This window comes from Microcaecilia unicolor, chromosome 7 (assembly GCF_901765095.1).
Source record: "Microcaecilia unicolor chromosome 7, aMicUni1.1, whole genome shotgun sequence".
NCBI lineage: Eukaryota > Metazoa > Chordata > Amphibia > Gymnophiona > Siphonopidae > Microcaecilia > Microcaecilia unicolor.
Window position 1 is genome coordinate 298,071,113 of NC_044037.1, and position 22,064 is coordinate 298,093,176.

Sequence of the window (22,064 nt, forward strand, 5' to 3'; positions counted from 1 at the left end):
CCCTGCATTCTGTCTGTACGTTAGTAAACAGCAAACTTCTTGTGTTAGTAAACAGTAAAACTGGATAAGGCACAAATGTCCAGTGCAGTAATAAGGTGAGGCCAAATAGCCAAAGGCAGAGGTAGAGTGCATAAGTAAAAGTCCATCAGTAGGCACAAAACATGAGGTTGTCCTGTTGCTCAGTAGTATTCAGGTAGTACCGGCGTTCCACTCCTTCAAGATCAGAAAAAGAGAACAGCTCCCCTTCCCTCTGGACCTCCACTATGGCCTATGCCTGGTAATGGCAGTCAGTATAGGTAGGGCATGATTAATCTTTGGGGAGGGGGGCGGGCCTAGGCAAATGAGTGCATTGGTCCCCTCACCACCCCCGTAATGTGTGAACAGTGGCATGTTATCCTCTGCATCTAATTATGTCACATTACTGTACCCTAATAAACACTCTACCTTCTTACGTCCCTCAGATCCCAGCAAGCACTCTCTCAGCCCTCTCAGATTCCAGCAAGCACTCTCTCTCTTGCTCCTTCTTTGATTAACATTATCAATAAAAGTTATATTCCGCCATATACATTTTGGTTCAATCCAGATCACATTAGCAAAGAAGCTGGGCATTTCCAGGAAGTACAAAAACATATCAATACTCTAAAATAAAAATACAGAATATACCAATAAATGTAACAACTTCGATAATCATTATTTTTTTTTAATCATTTTTGAGTTTTCAAGAAAATTTAAACCAATATAACATACAACAAAACCAAATGCATTACATATAGATAAATGTGACAAGTATAAATATAAAAATCTAATCTCTAGGAGATGCTGATGTTTTGATGTAATGATCAAAAGGAGCCCAATGCTTCTTAAAAGTAGGTAACTGATGAAATTTAAAAGCTGCAGATTCTTCATAGTTTCTAATAGTACAAAGATGACTCCACCATTCACAGAAGTTCAAATGCAAATTATTTTTCCAATGAAATACTATAAGATGCATGGCTAGAGCCATCATTGTATCAAAAAGATTTTGATATTGATCCTCAAGTGTAAGTTTAAGGGTTGAAGAACGAAGTATTATCACATCATATGTCAAACCAACAGGCGAGGAGAAAGAAATTATTGAACACTAGTAAAAAAGGCCCGTTTCCGAAACAAATGAAACGGGCGCTAGCATGTAGTTTTTTTTTTCTCCTGTAGTTTTTCCTTTGAAGAGAAAAGCACTGTATGAAACGGCGCTGTCTTTTCCCGGGGTGATTGAGGTCGGGGAATCCTTGAGGTAGGTTAGGGGTTGCCTTATGCCGGGGTGTTTTTTGTTGGTTGGCGGGAGAGCAGCACTGTCTGGGGCCGTCGGTTTTAACGGTATTTTTGGTCCTTGTGGCAAGCAGCGGCGTCTTGTTTTGGGTGGTGTGGTTTGCGGAAGGGAGAGTACGCCACTCTTTCGGTTTGTTATAGGGCAGCAGCGTAGGAACGATGCAGGAGCAATGCAGGACGAATGCGCAGCAGGAAGCAGCGCGGTGTGTGCATCCTCGAGGTGGATGATGGGTTTTTTGAGGCGGGGGATGGCTTTGCACGTCCTGGGTTGCTTGGTTCGTGAGAAGGTGAAGGTGGGGGAGGTGTTCCAGTTATGTGCACGTGCGTGATAATGTTTTTTTTTTCTTTGTTGCCTCCGGTTTTGTATATTGAAGGAATTAGCGGTTTTGTATATTCAAGCAGTTTGCCAGCCAGTCTGTACCGAATCCTAGGCTGGGGAGGAGTAGGGAAGTTTCCCTACTCCTCCCCCTGCCTGGGTCAGTCTGTGATGCAGGCTAGGTCGGGTTTAATTTTTGCAGGTGGTGGCGCACGTTGCAGATGGTGAGGGGCACGCTGTACTCCTGTTTCCCCGGGTCCAACAACAATAGTTGTGTACATACCCAGTGCTGGGATATTCTCTGTTTCCAGCGGCGTTCGTCTGCTCTCTGTGCTGCTCAGACAATGAGGCGTTCTACAGCTGAATGCTCCTCCCTTCTTCTGTTTTTTTCTTCTGATAGGTGAGTTCTATGTCGCATTCCGTTGCCTGGTAACAGTTCTGCTTTGTTAGTGGGCAAGTCCCTTCTGATAGGTCCGTGTTATGTCGGATGGCTTCACCACCATGAAACCATGAACCCTTTATCGTGTGCTGTGACTTCAGAATCTTTGTCCTCAGAATGTTCACGGTGCATTTTATTATATTAGATATTCTTTGATAATCATTATTGTCTAGAACAAAATAAACAGGTTATTTGCTTATGAAACCGACTGTAATTAGTTACAGAAAGAAACAAATCATGAACATATTTAACCACACGAGCTGCTTGAAATGAAAAAATAATTTCTAATAACCTTGTTCTTTTACAATTCTTTAGGAGTGGAAAAGTAAACAAAGCTGGTGATCTTGTAGCTCTAAATTTTTGTAAGAAAACTAAAAGGTCTAACAGATAGGGTGGAGCCAAACCATGCAGTATCTTAAAGATAAGGCAAAAATATTTAGACGCCTTAGCATGCACAGGGAACTAAATTAAGTTTTCTATAGAACACAGAAACACTATCGAATTTATTCAATGAATAAATCAGACCCAATGTTACATTTTGGATTGTATGCAACTTCTTCAACATTTCTTTAGGGGATCCCAAATAGATTAAATTACAGTAGTCTAATAAATTCAAGATCAAAGGAGAAGGATGAGAATAGTTAGAGCCCTTTGGATCTGGCCAAGAACAGGTCATTGGAGACTTTAGCACGTGCTGTTTCAGTTGAATGAAGAGGGTGAAAGCCAGATTGAAGTGGATCAAGAATAGCTTGAGATGAAATGAAGTCAAGACAATGGCGGTAAACAGCATGTTCAAGTATTTTGGATAGGAAAGGGAGGAGGAGTGATAGTTGGAAGGACAGGTAGGGTCCAATGAAGTTTTTTTGAGGAGTGGTGTGATTACAGCATGTTTGAAGGCATCTGGAAGTCACAGTGGAAAGTGAAAGACTGAAGATATGGCAGATAAAAGGGATGACAGTAGGAGAGATAGTGCTAAGTAGATGGGTGGGAATAGGATCAGAGGAATAGGTAGTTAGTTTCGAGGAGGAAAGAAAATGTGCAGTTTCCTCTTCAGTGATTTCAGAAAAGGAAGAAAGAGGCAGGGGTTGAATGAATGTAAGCCACACTGAGCCCGCAAATAGGTGGGAAAATGTGGGATACAAATGCAAATAAATGAATGGACTAAGGGAAGGAGAGGTATTTATTTATTTATTGCATTTGCATCCCACATTCCCCCACCTGTTTGCAGGCTCAATGTGGCTTACATAGATTTGATAACATTGTCATAACAGGATATCAGATACAATTAGTAGTGTGTAGCGCTTAGGAAGGGGTGAGGGAAGAGGGAAGAGAGTTGTTAGGGTAATTATAGGAGGTGTGCGCTCATAGTTCAGTGGACTTAGTGGGGTTATAAGTTCCCATTGTAGGCCTTGTTGAAGAGGAATGTTTTCAGAGATTTTCAAAAGATAGATGTTTCTTTGATTGCTTTTAGGTCTGTAGGTAATGCATTCCATATCTGCGTGCTCTTGTAAGAGAAGGTAGTGGCGTGCATCATCTTGTATTTAAGTCCTTTGCAGCTGGGGTAGTGCAGGTTGAGGAATTTACGGGATGATCTTGTGGCGTTTCTGGGAGGTAGGTCTACGAGGTTTAGCATGTAGATTGGGGTGTCTGCATGAATAATTTTGTGTACCATCGTGCAGATCTTGAACGCAATGCGTTCCTTCAGTGGAAGCCAGTGAAGTTTCTCTCTTAGTAGTTTTACGCTTTCATATTTGGCTTTTCCAAATATGAGTCTGGCGGCTGTATTCTGGGCAGTTTGAAGTTTTTTGATTGTCTGTTCTTTGCACCCGGCGTATAGTGCATTGCAGTAGTCCAGATGGCTTATTACCATTGACTGTACCAGGGTACGGAAGATGTATCTCGGGAAGAAAGGTTTTACTCTTTTAAGTTTCCACATGGTGTACAACATCTTTTTCGTCGTGTTTTTCACGTGGGTATCAAGAGTTAGGTTTCGGTCAATGGTGACTCCGAGAATTTTCAAGTTTTGTGAGACCGGAAGAGAACAGTATGGAGTGATTATGGCGTTGAAGTTTTTTGTGTTATGTTGTGAGGTGAGTACAAGACATTGTGTTTTGTGTTAAGTTTTAGTTGGAATGCATCTGCCCAGGTGTGCATTATTTGGAGGCTTTGGTTGATCTCGTTGGTGATTTCAATTAGATCTTGTTTGAATGGGATGTAGATTGTGATGTCATCTGCATAAATGTAGGGGTTGAGGTTTTGATTGGCTAGTAGTTTGTCTAGAGGTATCATCATTAGGTTAAACAATGTTGGTGAGAGAGGGGATCCCTGGGGGACACCGCATTTAGGTATCCATGGTGGTGATCTGACTTGGTTGAGAATTCAAGTTTAATCTTGTGAACCTTTTCATGAAAGTACTCAACCAGAGAGCCAGGTGCACTAAACCTAACGAGCCAGCAATGTGGTTTTCAAACTAGTTCTAGCCAGTTTAGCGAGCAAGTAGTAAAACGAGACATGCACAAAAGGGTTCTCTGAGTCATTTTCCTGTCACGGTAGCAGCTAAAGAAAACGGAATGCAAATGATCTAATAGCTATTATAATGAGCTAAATTAGTATTATAATTTGTATGCAAGGCGATGCACAGCAGTTTCCGACCCCTTGCACAAAAGCAGTTCCTACCTTAACCATGGAAATTTTAACGGGAGGTCTGGAGCTGTCGATTCTTCATTGCCGCAAGTAGGAGAAGGGGAGAAACAAAGCAGGGAAGATGGAGCACACACACACAAACACAAAAAGTACACTGGCTTACACGCAGCTTCTTTGCGTATATGAAAGCCGTGCCATGTTTCTCTTTCGAATGACATTTTACTGGCAAGAAAAAGAAATATTGCAGTGCAGAAATGTAATGGTGACTTACTAAAAATGCAAGGAAGACAAGGGTCTGTCAAACAGCATCTACTGTGAAACAGCATCCCCCATGCTAGAAGCACAACAGATTGGGGCTAAACCAATTGGACAGTATCAGCCTGGGATGTCCCGCCCACTCACTACTGGAGAGGGACACCAGGAAGTTCGGATCCAATCAGCTCACAACTCTAGAGTGATGTCATCAGGGAAGCTCTGCAGGGAGGAGGAGTTGGGACAGCAGCCAGCTAATGAGAATCCATCTTCAGGGAGATAGGGCATTCCAGGATGTCAGCCAGCTAATAGAAGGAAGCAGCAGGAACAGCAGGGGGTGGAACCAAGCCCTGATGCTGATTCCTCACAGAAAATGCCAGCCGAGAGCAGTAGAGAGCATATTCTACACTTTTCCCACTTTTTCCCAGCAGCGGAGAGGCAGGGAGCCCCAAATGCATTGGGCAAATACATTTCAACTAAAACTAAACAAAGAAAAAACACACTGAGGGGCATTTTCGAAAAGGGACACCCATCTCTGAGGACGTCCCCACGAAGGGACGGGGCATCCGGTATTATCGAAACAAGAAGGGCGTCCATCTTTCGTTTCAATAATACAGTCGAGACGACCAAATGCAAGCCCTTTGGTCGTGGGAGGAGCCAGCATTCGTAGTGCACTGGTCCCCCTCACATGCCAGGACACCAACTGGGCACCCTAGGGGGCACTGCAGTGGACTTCATAAATTGCTCCCAGCTGCATAGCTCCCTTACCTTTGGTGCTGAGCCCCCCAACCCCCCCCCCCCAAAAACCCACTCCCCACAACTATACACCACTACCATAACCCGAAGGGGAGGGGCACCTACATGTGGGTACGGTGGGTTTTGGAGGGCTCACATTTATCACCACAAGTGTAACAAGTAGGGGGAGATGGGCCTGGGTCTGCCTGCCTGAAGTGCACTGCACCCACTAAAACTGCTCAAGGGACCTGCACTCTGCTGTGATGGAGCTGGGTATGACATTTGAGGCTGGAAAAAAATGTTTTTTAATTTTTTTGGGGGTGGGAGAGGGTTGGTGACCACTGGGGGGAGTAAGGGGAGGTCATCTCCCATTCCCTCCGGTGGTCATCTGGTCAGTTCAGGTACCTTTTCGAGGCTTGGTCGTGAAAAAAATTGGACCAAGTAAAGTCGGCCAAATGCTCGTCAGGGACGCCCTTTTTTTCCATTATCGGCCGAGGACGCCCATCTCTTAACCATGCCCCCATCCCACCTTCGGTACACTGCCGATACGCCCCCGTGAACCTTGGTTGCCCCACGATGGAAAGCAGTCGAGAACGCCCAAAATCGGCTTTCCATTATGCTGATTTGGGCAACCCTGAGAGGATGCCCATCTCCCGATTTGTGTCGGAAGATGGGCGTCCTTCCAGGGCCGTGCCAACACGGTAAGCGGGGTAAGCGCCGCAGGGGGGCGCCTGCCTTCAAGGGCGCCGTCGAGTTGTATTAAAAAAAAACACCTTACCGCGTTGGCGAACTGGCGGGCGGGGTGCCAGTAGTAAAAGCATCAAGCAGGCACGCTCGTCTCAGTCCGCTTCCCTACCCTCTCAGCGTCCCGCCCGCCTGAAAGGAAATGACATCAGAGGAAGACGGGACGCAGAGAGGGCAGGGAAGCGGACGGAGACGAGCATGCTTATTTGCTGCTTTTACAACCCCCGCTCACTTGCCCACCCGCCGCTGGAGTGGAAGTGCTGGCTCGGAGAAGGCAAGGGAGAACTCAATAAAAACCTTACCGCGCGCCTTGGAGCCAGGCAGGTCCGGGGGGGGGGGGGGGGGGTAGTCTGCAGGGGGGCGCCAGAGACCCTAGGCACGGCCCTGCGTCCTTCTCTTTCGATTTTGCCGCTGATAGTATCAGAAATATAAGCATCTAACAGTACTGTAAACCAATCATAATAAAACTATGATAAATGTTAGCAGCGTACAAACACATCATAATAGGTGGCATAGAAAGCATATTCATATTACATGAATATGATATTCATGATGTCAGCACAATACAAATGAAATACCTTAATAGGCCAACATTAAAATGTTCAAATAATATAGATGTGATGTTAATGTTGTTCATGCAATACAATGAAACACCTTAACAGGCACAAATTACAGATATGATCAACACCTTGTTTGCACAGTACAAATGACACACCTGAATAGGCATACATTAGAACAATCAAATAATATAGATATGATGCTCATACTGTCAGTATGATATAATGAAACATCTTAATAGGCAGAAGTTTTGCTCTACTGTATAGAACGAGGGGATAATACAGTAGCCTGCAGGTTAAACTGTAAAACTAGTGATTAAACTATAAAATCCACCCTTTGGCAGTGACATTTAATTGTTTGATATAGTATCACACATGCAATGCCATTGTTAGGGCCCTGGGCAGAGAAATTAAGATACCTCCCCACCTCCTCCTCTGAACATCTGCATTACAGTGACTATTATCAGAGCACAAGAACAAGACAGCAAGCAGCCCACATCACGGGTGGCTCTGGGCACTTTGCCAGGCTCACTGTAGTGTAGCTATGCCCCTGTACACTTGGTTTAATTTTATTTATTATGCTTTCCAAACCACCACCACCACATAAAGGCGGTATGTCAAAAATTGAATAATTAATTCAAACTGCTCCATCCCCTCTCTCCTCCAAGTCAAAGACACACACACACAAGCTGGAAAGAATTCCATAAGCAATACGCCACATGATTTCGTTGCTTGATGTCTTTTTAAACAGTCTTTGTCACTGCCCAAATACTGAAAGCTGCTTACATTAAGAGCAAATTTACGCCACCTAAAAATAGATCAGCTCTTCTCTCTATTTTCTTCTTGATAGGGGTGGAAGGAGGAAAGAGGAAACTACACACCCCTCTCCTCCAAAGCTCAAGGTCCAATGCTGGTCAGGGCCAAGAGACATCACCTTCTTGATCCTACTCAAATGGAGGGAGTGATCCTATCTCCCCCTGTACTGTCACCCCATAGCAATCTCCTCATATCCTTCAATCTATTCTTCCTACACAGGCTTGCATGTCTACCATCTACTAGAGACAGAGAATACTGAAGAGCTGATGCTGCACAAAACCGTATCTAGGATGATGATAGCAAACCCATTGTTATGTCTCCATCTGCTGGCAGAAGGGCAAACATCATGTATCTGGATTAGAGATGGAGAGTTGCATGGGGACAGAAATTTCACCCATTCCTAATGGAATCTAACTCATGCCTACCCGTACGCATTTCATCCCCACCCACCTCCACAATTAATATCCTCTATCCCAGTGGTTTCCAACCTGGTCCTGGAAGCACCCCAACCAGTCAGGTTTTCAGGATACCCACAATGAATATTCATGAGGTAGATTTGCATGCAGTAGAGGAGTGAATGCAAATCTCTCTCATGAATATTCATTGTGGGTATCCTGAAAACCTGACTGACTGGGATGCTTCCAGGACCAGGTTTAGAAACCACTACTCTATCCCCACCTGTACCCGTTGACGCTATTATCTACTTGCTTGCAGCCTGCTGTTTCCTCCCAATCCTAACAGTCTCTCATGGTTTCTTGGACGGTATTCTCTATTCAACCAATGAGTGTTTCAAGCCTCATTCTGGCGCTCCAACTGCCTCTCCCCATACGCTCCAAGCCCTTATTCTGGTGCTCCAATCGCCTCTCTCAGTGCAGTCCAAGCTTCATTCTTTAGTCAACAGAGATTATGACAACACTCCCAGGGAAATCCTACTGCAACTTCTTCCATCACTGCGGCAATTCCATGGTAATGTTTTCCATCCCCACAGGAATCCCACTGCAATTTCTTCCATACCCATCGGAATCCCGCGGGTTCTGCGGGATTTCCAGTCGTGCGGTAATGCTGACACAGCCTATTCACTTTGAATGGGCTATACCGGCATTATCACACTGGGGGGGGGGGGGGGGGGGGGGGGTAAGTTTGTACCTAAGGAAATGTAGGGTTAAGTGACTTTCCCAAGATCACAAGGAGTTTAAAGCAGCCTCAAAAAGTCGGGCTTTTAATCTAGATTTCAATGCGGCCAGAGACAGAGTTTGACAAAGTCTATTCCAGGCATACGGTGCAGCAAGATAAACGAAACAGAGTCTGGAGTTGGCAGTGGAGGAGAAGGCTACAGATAAGAGAGATTTACTCCATGAACGGAGTTCCTGGGGAGGAGCGTAGGGAGAGATAAGAGTAGAAAGGTACTGAGGAGCTAAAGAGTGAATGCACTTTTAAGTCAGTAAGAGGAATTTGAACTGTATGCAGAAATGGATAGGGAGCCAATGAAGTGACTTGAGGGGAGGGCTAATATGCAGTGCCGTAGCGAGGGTGCCTGACACCCGGGGCGGGTTGCCGCTGCGCACCCCCCATGGGTGCAGGGCATGGCGCCCCCCCCTCCGGAGCGCCCCCCCCCCGAAACGCACCCTACCTTTCAGCGGAGGCCAGGCGGGAGGGCCGATCCGCCCCCAGTGCATGTCACTGGGAGCTGCGTCGGCTCTGCTGCTTCCCTGCTTTCTCTGCCCCGGAACAGGAAGTAACCTGTTCCAGGGCAGAAAGAGCAGGGAACCAGCGAGCTGACACCCCCCCCCAGCGCGTGCACCCGGGGCGGACCGCCCCACCTTCCTACGCCACTGCTAATATGAGAACAGCAACACTGGTGGCATATAAGTCATGCAGCACAATTTAGAACAGATTGAAGGAGAGAGAGATGGCTTAATGAGAGATTTGTGAGAACCAAGTTGCAGTTGTCTAGGTGTGAGGTGATAAGAGTATGGATTAGGGTTTTGATAGTGAGCTTAGAAAGGAAGGTATGAACTTTGGTGGCAGTTTTGGTTTTGGCTGATACTGAAAAAAAAAAAAGCAGTTTCTGTCGGCCTCTAATTTTCAGACATGGCTGTTGAAACATAAGAGTTGTATTAAGAGAAAAAATGTTAGATACACTACTTGTATACTGCCTTGAAATAAAACATGATTTTAAACACCTCTTGTTTTGTGTACTCTGTGTTGTTTTATTGTCATGGCAAAGGGTGGGGGGGGGGGGGGGGGGGGGGGAGGAAGGATATATAAAACATTAAAAAAAACCAGATACATTGACAGTTTAAATACAATGACACTGGGGCTCATTTTCAAAGCACTTAGATTTACAAAGTTCCATAGGTTAGTCCCGTTGTTGCCTTTAAGTCCCTTCACAAATTCTTCCTTTTATATTTTTTTCCATTTTTATTTCTATTATTAGTTTTAGTTTTCATCATTCTTCCCTTTAAATTTTGTGGAAATTTTCCCCATGTCAACAACTAAACCGGGGTTTAAGCTCTGTTCTACTTCTACAGGGGTATGGTAGCCGTGTTAGTCCACTTTGTAACATAGTAGATGACGGCAGAAAAAGACCTGCACGGTCCATCCAGTCTGCCCAAGAAGATAAATTCATATGTGCTACTTTTTTTATTTGTACTGTCCTCTTCAGGGCACAGACCGTATAAGTCTGCCCAGCCCTATCCCCGCCTCCCAACCACCAACCCCGCCTCCCACCACCAGCTCTGGCACAGACTGTATAAGTCTGCCCAGCACTATCCTCGCCTCCCAACTACCAGTCCCGCCTCCCACCACCAGCTCTGGCACAGACCGTATAAGTCTGCCCAGCACTATCCTCGCCTCCCAACCACCAGCCCCGTCTCCCAAACACCATCTCTGGCACAGACCATATAAGTCTGCCCCAGCACTATCCCCGCCCTCCCACCACCGGCTCTGGCACAGACCGTATAAGTCTGCCCACCACTATCCCTGCCTCCCAACCTCCAGTCCTGCCTCCCACCACTGGCTCTGGCACAGACCGTATAAGTCTGCCGAGCACTATCCCTGCCTCCCACCACCGACTCTGGCACAGACCGTATAAGTCTGCCCAGCACTAGTCCCGCCTCCCAACCACCAGCCCCGTCACAGACCATATAAGTCTGCCCAGCACTAGCCCCGCCTCCCAACCACCAGCTCTGCCACCCATTCTAGGCTAAGCTCCTGAGGATCCCTTCCTTCTGCACAGGATTCCTTTATGTTTATCCCATGCATGTTTGAATTCCGTTACCGTTTTCATCTCCACCACCTCCCGCGGGAGGGCATTTCAAGCATCCACCACCCTCTCCGTGAAAAAATACTGCCTGACATTCTTCTTGAGTCTGCCCCCCTTCAATCTCATTTCATGCCCTCTCGTTCTACCGCCTTCCCATCTCCGGAAAAGGTTCGTTTGCGGATTAATACCTTTCAGTTTTAAAGGTAATCAATAGAAATAAAAGAAAATAAGATGGTACCTTTTTTATTGGACATAACAATACATTTATTGATTAGCTTTTGAAGGTTGCCCTTCTTCGTCAGATAGGAAATAAGCAAATGTGGTAGATAACAGTATATATAAGTGAAACATCAAAGCATTTCAGTGACAGTCTAACAGGGTGGGGATAGATTGGAGATATACATGGGAATATCAAAGCATTTCAGTGATAGTCTAACAGGATGGGGGTGGATAGGTGAGAGGAGGGTGACAAACAGAGCAATACAACTTTATGGTATATAATGGGCTAGAAAACCCAGATCCTTGTTAAGTCCTGTCTGTTGGGTGTCATGCATATCTCCTATCCACCCCCTACCCTTTTAGACTGTAACTGAAATAGTTTGATGTTTCACTTATATATATAGTACACTCTCTAATTGTTAATACATTCACTTATGGGACCTCAAGAATTATAGCTCCGTATATCGTGACTGGGTCAGTGGCGTTCCTAGCCTGGATGGCACCCGGGGCGAATCGCTGATGCACCCCCCCCCCCGGGTGCACGCTGCTGGGGGGGGGGGGGGGGGGGGGGGGGTCGCGGCGCGCACCTGTCAGCTCCGAGTTTGCTAACTTCGCTCGTTCGCTGCAGCTCCCTCTGCCCCGGAACAGGAAGTAACCTGTCCCGGGGCAGAGGGAGCTCCAGCAAAGTTAGCGAACTCAGCTGACAGGCACGTGCCGCGACACCCCCCCAGCAGCGTGCACCCAGGGCGGACCGCCCCCCCCCCCCCTTGGTACGCCACTGCATGCATGTTGGACATTAACATCAACCCCTGGGTCCAGTCACTGGGTCCCACTAACTAGTTCTTATAAGCACACAATGCATTCATGAAATCCTTTTAATGTGCTTTCAGTGTTCTATGTCTTAGTGACCTCAGTTGTGCACATTGCCCACTAAAAGTGTTGTGGCAATGGATCATGCACACAGATCTTCACCGGTTCACTGTATTTACCGATTTTTTTTTATTATAACTCAATGTTAACTTTTTTATTATTAGATACTCATCTTATTTAGATGTATCGGACCCAGGGGTTGATGTTAATGTCCAACATGCATGTTTCGCCCTTCCCTATGTCTGTCTCAAGGACTGACCCCCCCCCCCCCCCTTTGCCGTCTTAGCGTCAGCTCTGCTTAAATGATTACAGGCAGTGATGCCAGGTGGGCAGTTTTACCGCCCAATTGGGCGGTTTTCTGCGACCCGCCGCGGGAAATTTTTGCCCGTGGCGGGTTGCGGTTTTTTGGGCTGCTTTTTGGTCTTTTGGGCTGTTTTTTGGGCGGTTTTTTCGGCCGCGGGGGGCGGGGTTAGTGACGTTTTGGGCGGGGGTCCATGACGGGGGAGGCGGGGTTGATGACGCGGGGGTGGGGGTGTCAGGGGCGGGGTTTGAGTTTGGGCGGGTTTTGGGCTGGATTTAGGCTGGTTTGGGTGGGAAAAAAATTTTCCACCTGGCAACCCTGATTACAGGGTTGTCATCAGTGTTGTCAGGTGGGCGGTTTTCCGCGACCCGCCGTGGGAAATTTTTGCCCGCTGCGGGTCGTGGTTTTTTGGGCTTTTTTTTCTTTTCCGTGGTTTTCAGGTGGTTTTTTCGGCCGCGGGGGGCGGGATTTGTGACGTTCTGGGCGGGGCCGATGACGGCAGGGGCGGGGGTGATGACGCGGGGGTGTCAGGGGCGGGGTTTGAGTTTGGGTGGGTTTTGGGCTGTTTTTAGGCTGCATTGGGTGGGAAAAAAATTTTCCACCTGGCAACCCTGGTTGTCATCTAGCACATTTGCTTATTTCCGATCTGAGGAAGAAGGGCAACCTTCGAAAGCTAATCAAGAAATGTATTAAGTTATGTCCAATAAAAAAGGTATCATCTTATTTTCTTTTCCATGTTTTATTTTGTTTGATTTCTATTGATTACTTCTACAGGGGAAATGCCTGTGACCGATTTACACGGATAGTGTCTGCGTTGACTTGGGGAGCAGCACCGTGTGGAAAAATGTCCCGAACGTAAGCAAATGTGGCCAAAAACTTTGGCGCTAAGACCTCTCAAATTGAAAGATTATTTACAGTCAGCTCCTCCATCAGAGCAACATTCCACATCTGGCTTATCCAAAAAGAAGCGCTCTGTTCGGCTTCTATCACCTTAAGACATCTACACAACGGAGGGGGGAGATTGGCAATGGCAGCGGCTGGGGGGAGGGGGATCGGCGGCGGGGGAGGGGGCTATAATGTGCCCCCTCACTCTGGCCATGGCCCCCCCTACCGCCGCAGTTCAGATACGCCCCTGGTTTAGACTACTGCAATCTGCTTCTTGCTGGCCTCCCACTTAGTCACCTCTCTCCTCTCCAGTCGGTTCAAAACTCTGCTGCCCGTCTCATCTTCCGCCAGGGTCGCTTTACTCATACTACCCCTCTCCTCAAGACCCTTCACTGGCTCCCTATCCGTTTTCGCATCCTGTTCAAACTTCTTCTACTAACCTATAAATGTACTCACTCTGCTGCTCCCCAGTATCTCTCCACACTCGTCCTTCCCTACACCCCTTCCCGTGCACTCCGCTCCATGGATAAATCCTTCTTATCTGTTCCCTTCTCCACTACTGCCAACTCCAGACTTCGCGCCTTCTGTCTCGCTGCACCCTACGCCTGGAATAAACTTCCTGAGCCCCTACGTCTTGCCCCATCCTTGGCCACCTTTAAATCTAGACTGAAAGCCCACCTCTTTAACATTGCTTTTGACTCGTAACCACTTGTAACCACTCGCCTCCACCTACCCTCCTCTCTTCCTTCCCATTCACATTAATTGATTTGATTTGCTTACTTTATTTATTTTTTGTCTATTAGATTGTAAGCTCTTTGAGCAGGGACTGTCTTTCTTCTATGTTTGTGCAGCGCTGCGTATGCCTTGTAGCGCTATAAAAATGCTAAATAGTAGTAGTAATCTACGTAACCTGTTACCTGCCTCGGCTCGAATCGATGCTTCTTTTGCTCCCCACCAGTCCCCTTCTTCCCGCTCTTTCTCTCTCTCCCAATCAGCGTTCAGATCAAAAAGCGTCACCACCCAAGGTCGCTTCATCCAAGGACGGTTGAACGTTGCCGCTTTCTTCAACCTGGTTGGATGAATCCAATCCCTTTGCCTGACGCACGCTGCACGCCCTCCACCATGGATGCGCGGCAGAGTGCGTCTGACGTCATCAGCAGCTGTCCTCCTGTCCTGTGTGGAGACTGTGCTTCCTTGCCGGGTCCGTCGCCGAAAAAGAGAAAGGCAGCAGCTGATTTATTGTCACGGGGTCGTTCTCGCGGTAATTATGGCGCGGGCAGCCAAGGTAGGTATGTTCTTCTGTGGAACCGTTTACTAGCTCAGTTCCACACACACAAAAAAAACAACCCTAACCCGGGTCGCAGCAGGGAAAATAAAACCCCGCAATGTATTTTCTCTCATACCGCGGTCAAAATCCCAGTCGAGCTGGCAGTGGGTAAATGGTCCTGAGTAGAGGGACTTGGGAGTTTCGGAATCTCGGGCTGTCACGTCACTCTGTCCAGAGCACGCGCTCCTTCTCTCTTGCCAATGATAAGGCTGCACTCCTGGAGTTTTATAGGATGCAATACAGCTTGAACTGTCAAACAAGTGTGGCCAAATCTCCTCCTATTTGCAGGCCATTAGCAATGCTTTCTGTTCTCTTCCCACTCTTAGAAACATGATGGCAGATAAGGGCCGTATAACCAGGGTTGCCAAATTAAAAAAAAAAATTCCCACACAAAACCATTAAAAACCCGCCCAAAAACCACACACACCCCACCCCCGCCGTCATCAACCCCGCCCCTTCCGTCATCACCCCACCCCCGCCATCATCAACCCCGCCCCTTCCGTCATCACCCCACCCCCCGCCGTCATCAACCCCGCCCCTTCCGTCATCACCCACCGTCATCAACCCCGCCCCTTCCGTCATCACCCCACCCCCGCCGTCATCAGCCCCACCCCTTCCATCATCACCCCGCCCAATCGTCAGCAAACCCCGCCCAAAACGTCAGCAAACCACGCCTCTGATGCCATTAGCCCCACCCCCGCTGGCCGAAAAACCGCCCCAAAACCCGCACAGAAAAAACAAAACGAGCCCAAAAAACCTCAACCCACCGCGGGCAAAAGTTTCCCGTGGGGGGTTGCGGGCGGGAAAACCGCCCATCTGGCAACCGTGCCAGGGTTGCCAAAAAAAAAAAAAAAAAAAAAAATTCCCCCCACAAAACCGTCAAAAACCCGCCCAAAAACCACACACACCCCACCCCCGCCGTCATCACCCCCGCCCCTTCCATCATCACCCCCGCCGTCAGCCCCACCCCTTCCGTCATAACCCCCGCCTCCACCGTCATCGCCCCGCCCAATACGTCAGCAAACCCTGCCCAAAACGTCACAAACCCCGCCTCTGATGCCATTAGCCCCACCCCCCCGCTGGCCGAAAAACCGCCCCAAAACCCGCACAGAAAAAACAAAACGAGCCCAAAAAACCTCAACCCACCGCGGGCAAAAGTTTCCCGTGGCGGGTTGCAGAAAACCGCCCATCTGGCAACCGTGCGTATAACCCATCATCATCAGTAACCACTAACTCCTCCTTTGCCTAAGAGATCCCACGTGTCTGTCCCACACCTTCTTAAACTTTGACATAGTCTTTGTCTCCATGACCTCCACTGGGAGGCCATGCCACACATCCACCACCCTCTCTGTGCAATAGTATTTTCGTACATTCCTCCTGTGCCCTCTCCCCTTCTCTCTCTCATCTCTTCCAGCTTATACATAGTAGCATAGTAAATGACGGCAGATAAAGACCTGAACGCTCCATGTTGAGGTTCATGAGCCTGTCCCTATAAGTTTTCTGATGGAGACCGCTGACCAGTTTGGCAGCCACCCTCTGGACTGACTCCATCCTGTTTATATGTTTTTGTAGGTGTGCAGTCTCCAGAATTGCACGGAGTATTCTAAATGACGCCTCACCAGAGTTTTGTACAAGGGCACTATCACCTCTGTTTTCTGCTGTCATCCGTCACAGACCCTTTAAGCTGTGCTTCTTCTAGCAGTGTACCTTGCAGGGCTGTACTCCGGTCTTGAACAGGCTTCCTCTTTCCTGGCCCCCTTGTCCACCTGAAGCTCTCACACCCTCTCCAGCTGCAACTTATAAGGGCAGCTTGTATTTAATTATTATTTATTAGGATTTTATTAACTGCCTTTATGAAGAGACTCACCCAAGGCAATGAACGGGTAGAACTTGATATAAACTTACATTTATTTCTTCACTTCAGGATCCCCCAATGCTCCGAGGGTCCTGGCAGGGGCAACCAAAGACCTCTTGTCCCTCGCCACAGTTCTTTTTATTAAACACAAACTCCATCCCTGCTGTCAAGCTGGGCAAACTTGTATGGTCTATGCCCTGATCGTGACTGAATTGATAGCGATGGGCTGGAGTGTAAATTTTAAGGGGCTTCAACATTAGCTTCAGAACTTAGTACAAGAATAGTGCTGTGCAGACTTCTACGGTCTGTGCCCTGAGAAAGGCAAGTACAAATCAAACTCGGGTATACATATAAAGTATCACACACCATGTAAAATGAGTTTATCTTGTTGGGCAGACTGGATGGACCGAACAGGTCTTTATCTGCCATCATTTACTATTTTTACTACCGGTATGTTATATGTTATTCCTGCTGTCATTCTCTACAGGAATACACTTTCTTTTTCTTTCTGCAACCTATTTCAATATCACTCTCCCTTGGGCTGGGCTTCCTTCCACCCAGGGACCTCTCACCCAGCCCTCTGGCAGGGACCTCCCTCCCCCCAGGGCCTTTGGAAAGGTCTATCACTCATAAACTTAGTAATACCCATCCCATAGGGTATTATACCTGTTAGCAGTTACCAGTAGCATTGGGGAAAAAATATTGGATAGGGGCATTTTCCAGCTTCTTTCCAGCCTGTTGGCCGCTCACAGCTCCCTTTTCTCTTCCCTTCAGGACTGAGTTTTTGCCTCTGCTCCTTATCTGCACCTTAAGTGCCTTCTTTTCCTATTGGTTTTAAATGGGCAACAGCACCCCCTGCTGCTGTAGTATTGAGCCTCAGCCTTTGAGGCGGCTGCTTTAAGTTTGCAGGCCTCAGTTTGCGGCTCCTATGTGGCCAGGGCGTGCCTGACTATGGTGCAGCGGGCTTTCCCCTCGGATCATTTCTTGAGGAATGATTGGCCAGCCCTGGAATCGGGCTTAGCCTATTTGGCAGACTTGCTGTATGATGTCTTGAGAGCCTCAGCTAAAGGCATGGCTCAGACTGTCTCTGCGCGGCGGTGGCTTTGGCTGAAACATTGGTCTGCTGACCACGCCTCAAAATCCCGCCTGGCTAGATTGCCTTTTAAAGGCAAGCTGCTCTTTGGGGTCGAGCTGGACAAAATCGTGACTGATCTCGGCACGTCTAAGGGCAAGAAGTTACCGGAGGTCAGGGCTCGGGCTAGTGCTCGTCCCGGTACCTCCAGAGGACGGTTTCAGGAAGCCCGTCGGTACCGCCCGGGCAGGTCGGGTGCTTCTGCCCCCTCTTCTTTTAAGAGGAATTTCTCCCCCAAGCAGCATTCCTTTCGCAGAGACCGCCGTCCCGGAGGTGCTCCCTCCGGTCCTCCCCCAGGGTCTCGTACCCAATGACGGGGTATTGGTCCACGCCCCAGTGCAGATTGGAGGACGGCTGTCCTCGTTTCTGGGCGAGTGGACCACAATAACTTCAGACGCTTGGGTGCTGGAAGTCATCAGAGACGGCTACAAGCTAGAGTTCTGCCGACCCTTAAGAGACGGGTTTGTACTCTCTCCCTGCAAGTCTCCGGTCAAAGCTGTGGCAGTGCAGCAGACTTTGGACAATCTGATCCGCCTGGGTGCGGTCGTTCCGGTGCCAGAAAGTCAGCTTGGCAAGGGGCGTTACTCCATTTACTTTGTGGTACCAAAGAAAGGAGGTTCTGTCCGGCCTATCCTCGACCTCAAAGGGGTCAATCGGGCCTTGAAAGTGCGGCACTTTCGCATGGAGACTCTCCGCTCTGTTATAGCGGCAGTGAAGGCAGGGGAGTACCTGGCATCCTTGGACATCAAGGAAGCGTACCTGCATATTCCCATCTGGCCTCCTCATCAACGCTTTCTGCGTTTTGCAGTCCTGGGCCGACACTTCCAGTTCAGAGCCCTCCCGTTCGGGTTGGCTACTGCTCCGCGGACCTTTTCCAAGGTAATGGTGGTCATAGCGGCCTTCCTGCGAAAGGAAGGAGTACAAGTCCATCCTTATCTGGACGACTGGTTGATCCGAGCCCCCTCTTATGCAGAGTGCGGCAAAGCTGTGGACCGGGTAGTTGCTCTTTTGAGCTCCCTGGGATGGATCATCAACTGGGAGAAGAGCCAGCTGCGCCCGACTCAGTCCCTGGAGTATCTGGGAGTTCGATTCGACACCCAAGTGGGCAGAGTGTTCCTGCCAGACAATCGGATTGTCAAGCTTCAGGCTCAGGTGGACCAGTTCCTAGTAGCCTCTCCTCTTCAGGCTTGGGACTATGTGCAGCTGTTGGGCTCTATGACGGCCACGATGGAAGTAGTGCCCTGGGCCAGGGCTCATATGAGACCACTACAACACTCTCTGCTGCAGCGCTGGACTCCGATGTCGGAGGATTATGCGGTGCGTCTTCCCTTGGATCCAGCAGTGCGCAAGGCGCTGAGCTGGTGGATGCAGACAGACAAGTTGTCTGCGGGAATGCCTCTGGTGTCCCCAGAGTGGATTGTCGTCACGACGGACGCCTCGTTATCGGGCTGGGGAGCCCACTGCTTGGGAAGGACAGCGCAGGGGCTCTGGTCTCCTGCAGAGGCAAAGTGGTCTATCAACCTCCTGGAACTCAGAGCCATTCGGTTGGCGCTTTTGGAGTTCATCCCGGTACTGGTGTTCAAGCCTGTACGGGTCCTGTCGGACAATGCCACGGCTGTGGCCTATGTCAACCGCCAGGGAGGTACCAAGAGCGCCCCTCTAGCCAAGGAAGCTATGAGTCTATGCCAGTGGGCGGAAGCGAACCTGGAACAGCTGTCAGCGGCCCACATTGCCGGAGTCATGAATGTCAAGGCGGACTTTCTCAGTCGCCATACCTTGGAGCCCGGAGAGTGGCAGCTATCTGCTCAGGCGTTCTTGGACATCACGAAGCGCTGGGGCCAGCCGAGCCTAGATCTGATGGCGTCATCGGCCAATTGCCAAGTGCCGCGCTTCTTCAGCAGAGGACGGGACCCTCGATCCCTGGGAGTAGATGCTCTTCTCCAACAATGGCCGACACAAGAGCTTCTCTATGTGTTCCCGCCCTGGCCCATGTTGGGCAGGGTACTAGACCGGGTGGCAAAGCATCCCGGCAGGATAATCCTGGTGGGTCCGGATTGGCCCAGGCGTCCCTGGTATGCGGACTTGATCAGGCTCTCAGTCGACGATCCTCTGCGGTTGCCAGTGGAGCAGGGCCTGTTACATCAGGGTCCCGTGGTGATGGAGGATCCCTCCCCCTTTGGTCTTACGGCCTGGCTATTGAGCGGCAGCGTCTGAGGAAGAAGGGCTTCTCAGACAAGGTCATCGCCACTATGCTGAGAGCGAGGAAACGCTCTACTTCTACTGCTTACCCCAGGGTTTGGCGTATCTTTGCAGCGTGGTGTGAAGCAGGCTCTCTTTCTCCTTTCACTGCTCCAATTTCTTCAGTGTTGACGTTCCTGCAAGAAGGTCTGGACAAAGGCCTGTCGCTCAGTTCCCTTAAGGTCCAGGTAGCGGCTCTGGCTTGCTTCAGGGGCCGCCTGAAGGGTGCTTCCCTGGCTTCGCAGCCAGATGTGGTGCGCTTTCTCAAAGGGGTTAATCACCTGCGCCCTCCTCTGCACTCAGTGGTGCCTGCGTGGAATCTCAACCTGGTGCTAAGAGCATTGCAGAAGCCGCCGTTTGAACCCTTGTCAAGGGCATCTCTGAAAGACCTGACGTTGAAAGCAGTCTTTTGGTGGCTATCACTTCAGCCAGAAGAGTTTCCGAGCTCCAGGCGCTCTCATGTCGAGAGCCTTTTCTACAGTTCACTGAGGCAGGAGTGACTATTCGCACAGTGCCTTCCTTCCTGCCCAAGATTGTTTCTCGCTTCCATGTGAATCAGCAGCTATGTCTCCCTTCCTTTCGTAGGGAGGACTACCCAGAGGAGTACTCTGCTCTTAAATATCTGGATGTGAGACGAGTCATCATCAGATACTTGGAAGTGACCAATGATTTCCGGAAATCGGATCATCTGTTTGTCCTGTTTGCAGGTCCTCGTAAGGGTCTGCAGGCTGCTAAGCCTACAGTGGCAAGATGGGTCAAGGAAGCCATTGCAGCGGCTTATGTGGCCGCAGGGAAGGTGCCGCCTATCCAGCTGAAGGCTCACTCCACGAGAGCTCAGGCGACCTCGATGGCAGAGGCCGGATCCGTCTCCTTGGAAGAGATATGCAAGGCGGCAACTTGGGCTTCGGCTCATACATTCTCCAAGCATTACCGTTTGACTGTGGCTGCACGGGCGGAGGCCCGGTTTGGAGCTTCAGTGTTGAGGTCAGGGATTTCTATGTCCCGCCCTGGGTGAGTACTGCTTCGGTACATCCCACCAGTCTATGGATTGATCAGCTTGATGATATGGAAGGTAAAATTATGTATAATCATACCTGATAATTTTCTTTCCATTAATCATAGCTGATCAATCCATAGCCCCTCCCAGATATCTGTACTGTTTTTATTCTGGTTGCATTTCAGGTTCAAGTTTAGTCTTCAGTTACTTCAGAAAGACTTCGTGTTCAAGTTTTTTCACTTGGATTCTTCAAGAGTTAAGACGAGTTTGTGTTACAGTGAGCTGCTGCATTCCTCTCCCCTCCGTTTTACGGGGCTGGATTGAGACTTAAAATTCTGCCGGCACTCCCTCCCGCTTCGTGCGGCTGTAGGGCAGCTTTGTACCCCTCCCGCTTCGGCGGTGTTAGGGTCAGTCAGCTCCTCCCGCGGTTGCGGTTGCAGGATAAGCCAGATCCCCCCGCATCGGCGGGTGTGGTGTCCCTCCCCCGCTCCGCGGGGATGAGCTGGACGGATTCCCCTCCCCCACTTGTGTGGGGATGAGCTGGGTTAATTCCCCTCCCCCGTTTCGGCGGTGGTGAGCTGGGCAGAGTGTCCCTTCGTGGGTGTAATTCTCTAAGTGCTGAGTCCTGCGGATGGAGCTTTGATATCGACATACTGAGGAGTTTCCGGCAGCACATGACCACATATAGGGAGGCAAAAGTTTGCTCTCTATCTCCACCTGCTGGTAGATGGACACAACCCATCAGTCTATGGATTGATCAGCTATGATTAATGGAAAGAAAATTATCAGGTATGATTATACATAATTTTACCTTATGCAGAAATTCACTCCAACTGAGTGTCTTTACTTGTCCAGGTCCTCGTCCATTTTGGGTGGCTCCCCCCCCCCCTCCCCGCCGCAATAATAAAAATGTCCTTTTTGGCCGTGCTTCACTCAGCTGAGAGACCTGGAAGTAAGGGAGGGACATCCACGTAAGTAGAGTTGTGGCCGAGTGGTTAGAGCACCGGTCTTGTAATCCAGAGGTGGCGGGTTCAAGTTCCACTAATAGTTTTGTTAAGAAAAAAAAGGATGAGTACTTGGATTTTTGTCCACTTTTTTAAGTTGTATGAAGTCTTTATTGAACATTTATCAATACAGCACTCCAGAACAAGTAAGTAATAGCATAACT

At 48.9% G+C, this 22,064-nt stretch overlaps 1 protein-coding gene across 1 annotated transcript in view; it reads left to right on the plus strand.

Annotated features, from left to right (window-relative positions):
• The first annotated feature begins 14,505 nt into the window (after positions 1-14,505).
• XRCC5 (X-ray repair cross complementing 5) overlaps positions 14,506-22,064 on the plus strand; it is a 177,494-nt gene continuing 169,935 nt past the window's right edge. Inside the window, exon 1 of the mRNA XM_030209911.1 lies at positions 14,506-14,632. Coding sequence (XP_030065771.1) covers positions 14,615-14,632 — 18 coding nt within the window. The 5' untranslated portion in view covers positions 14,506-14,614. The remainder of the gene's footprint in view (positions 14,633-22,064) is intronic.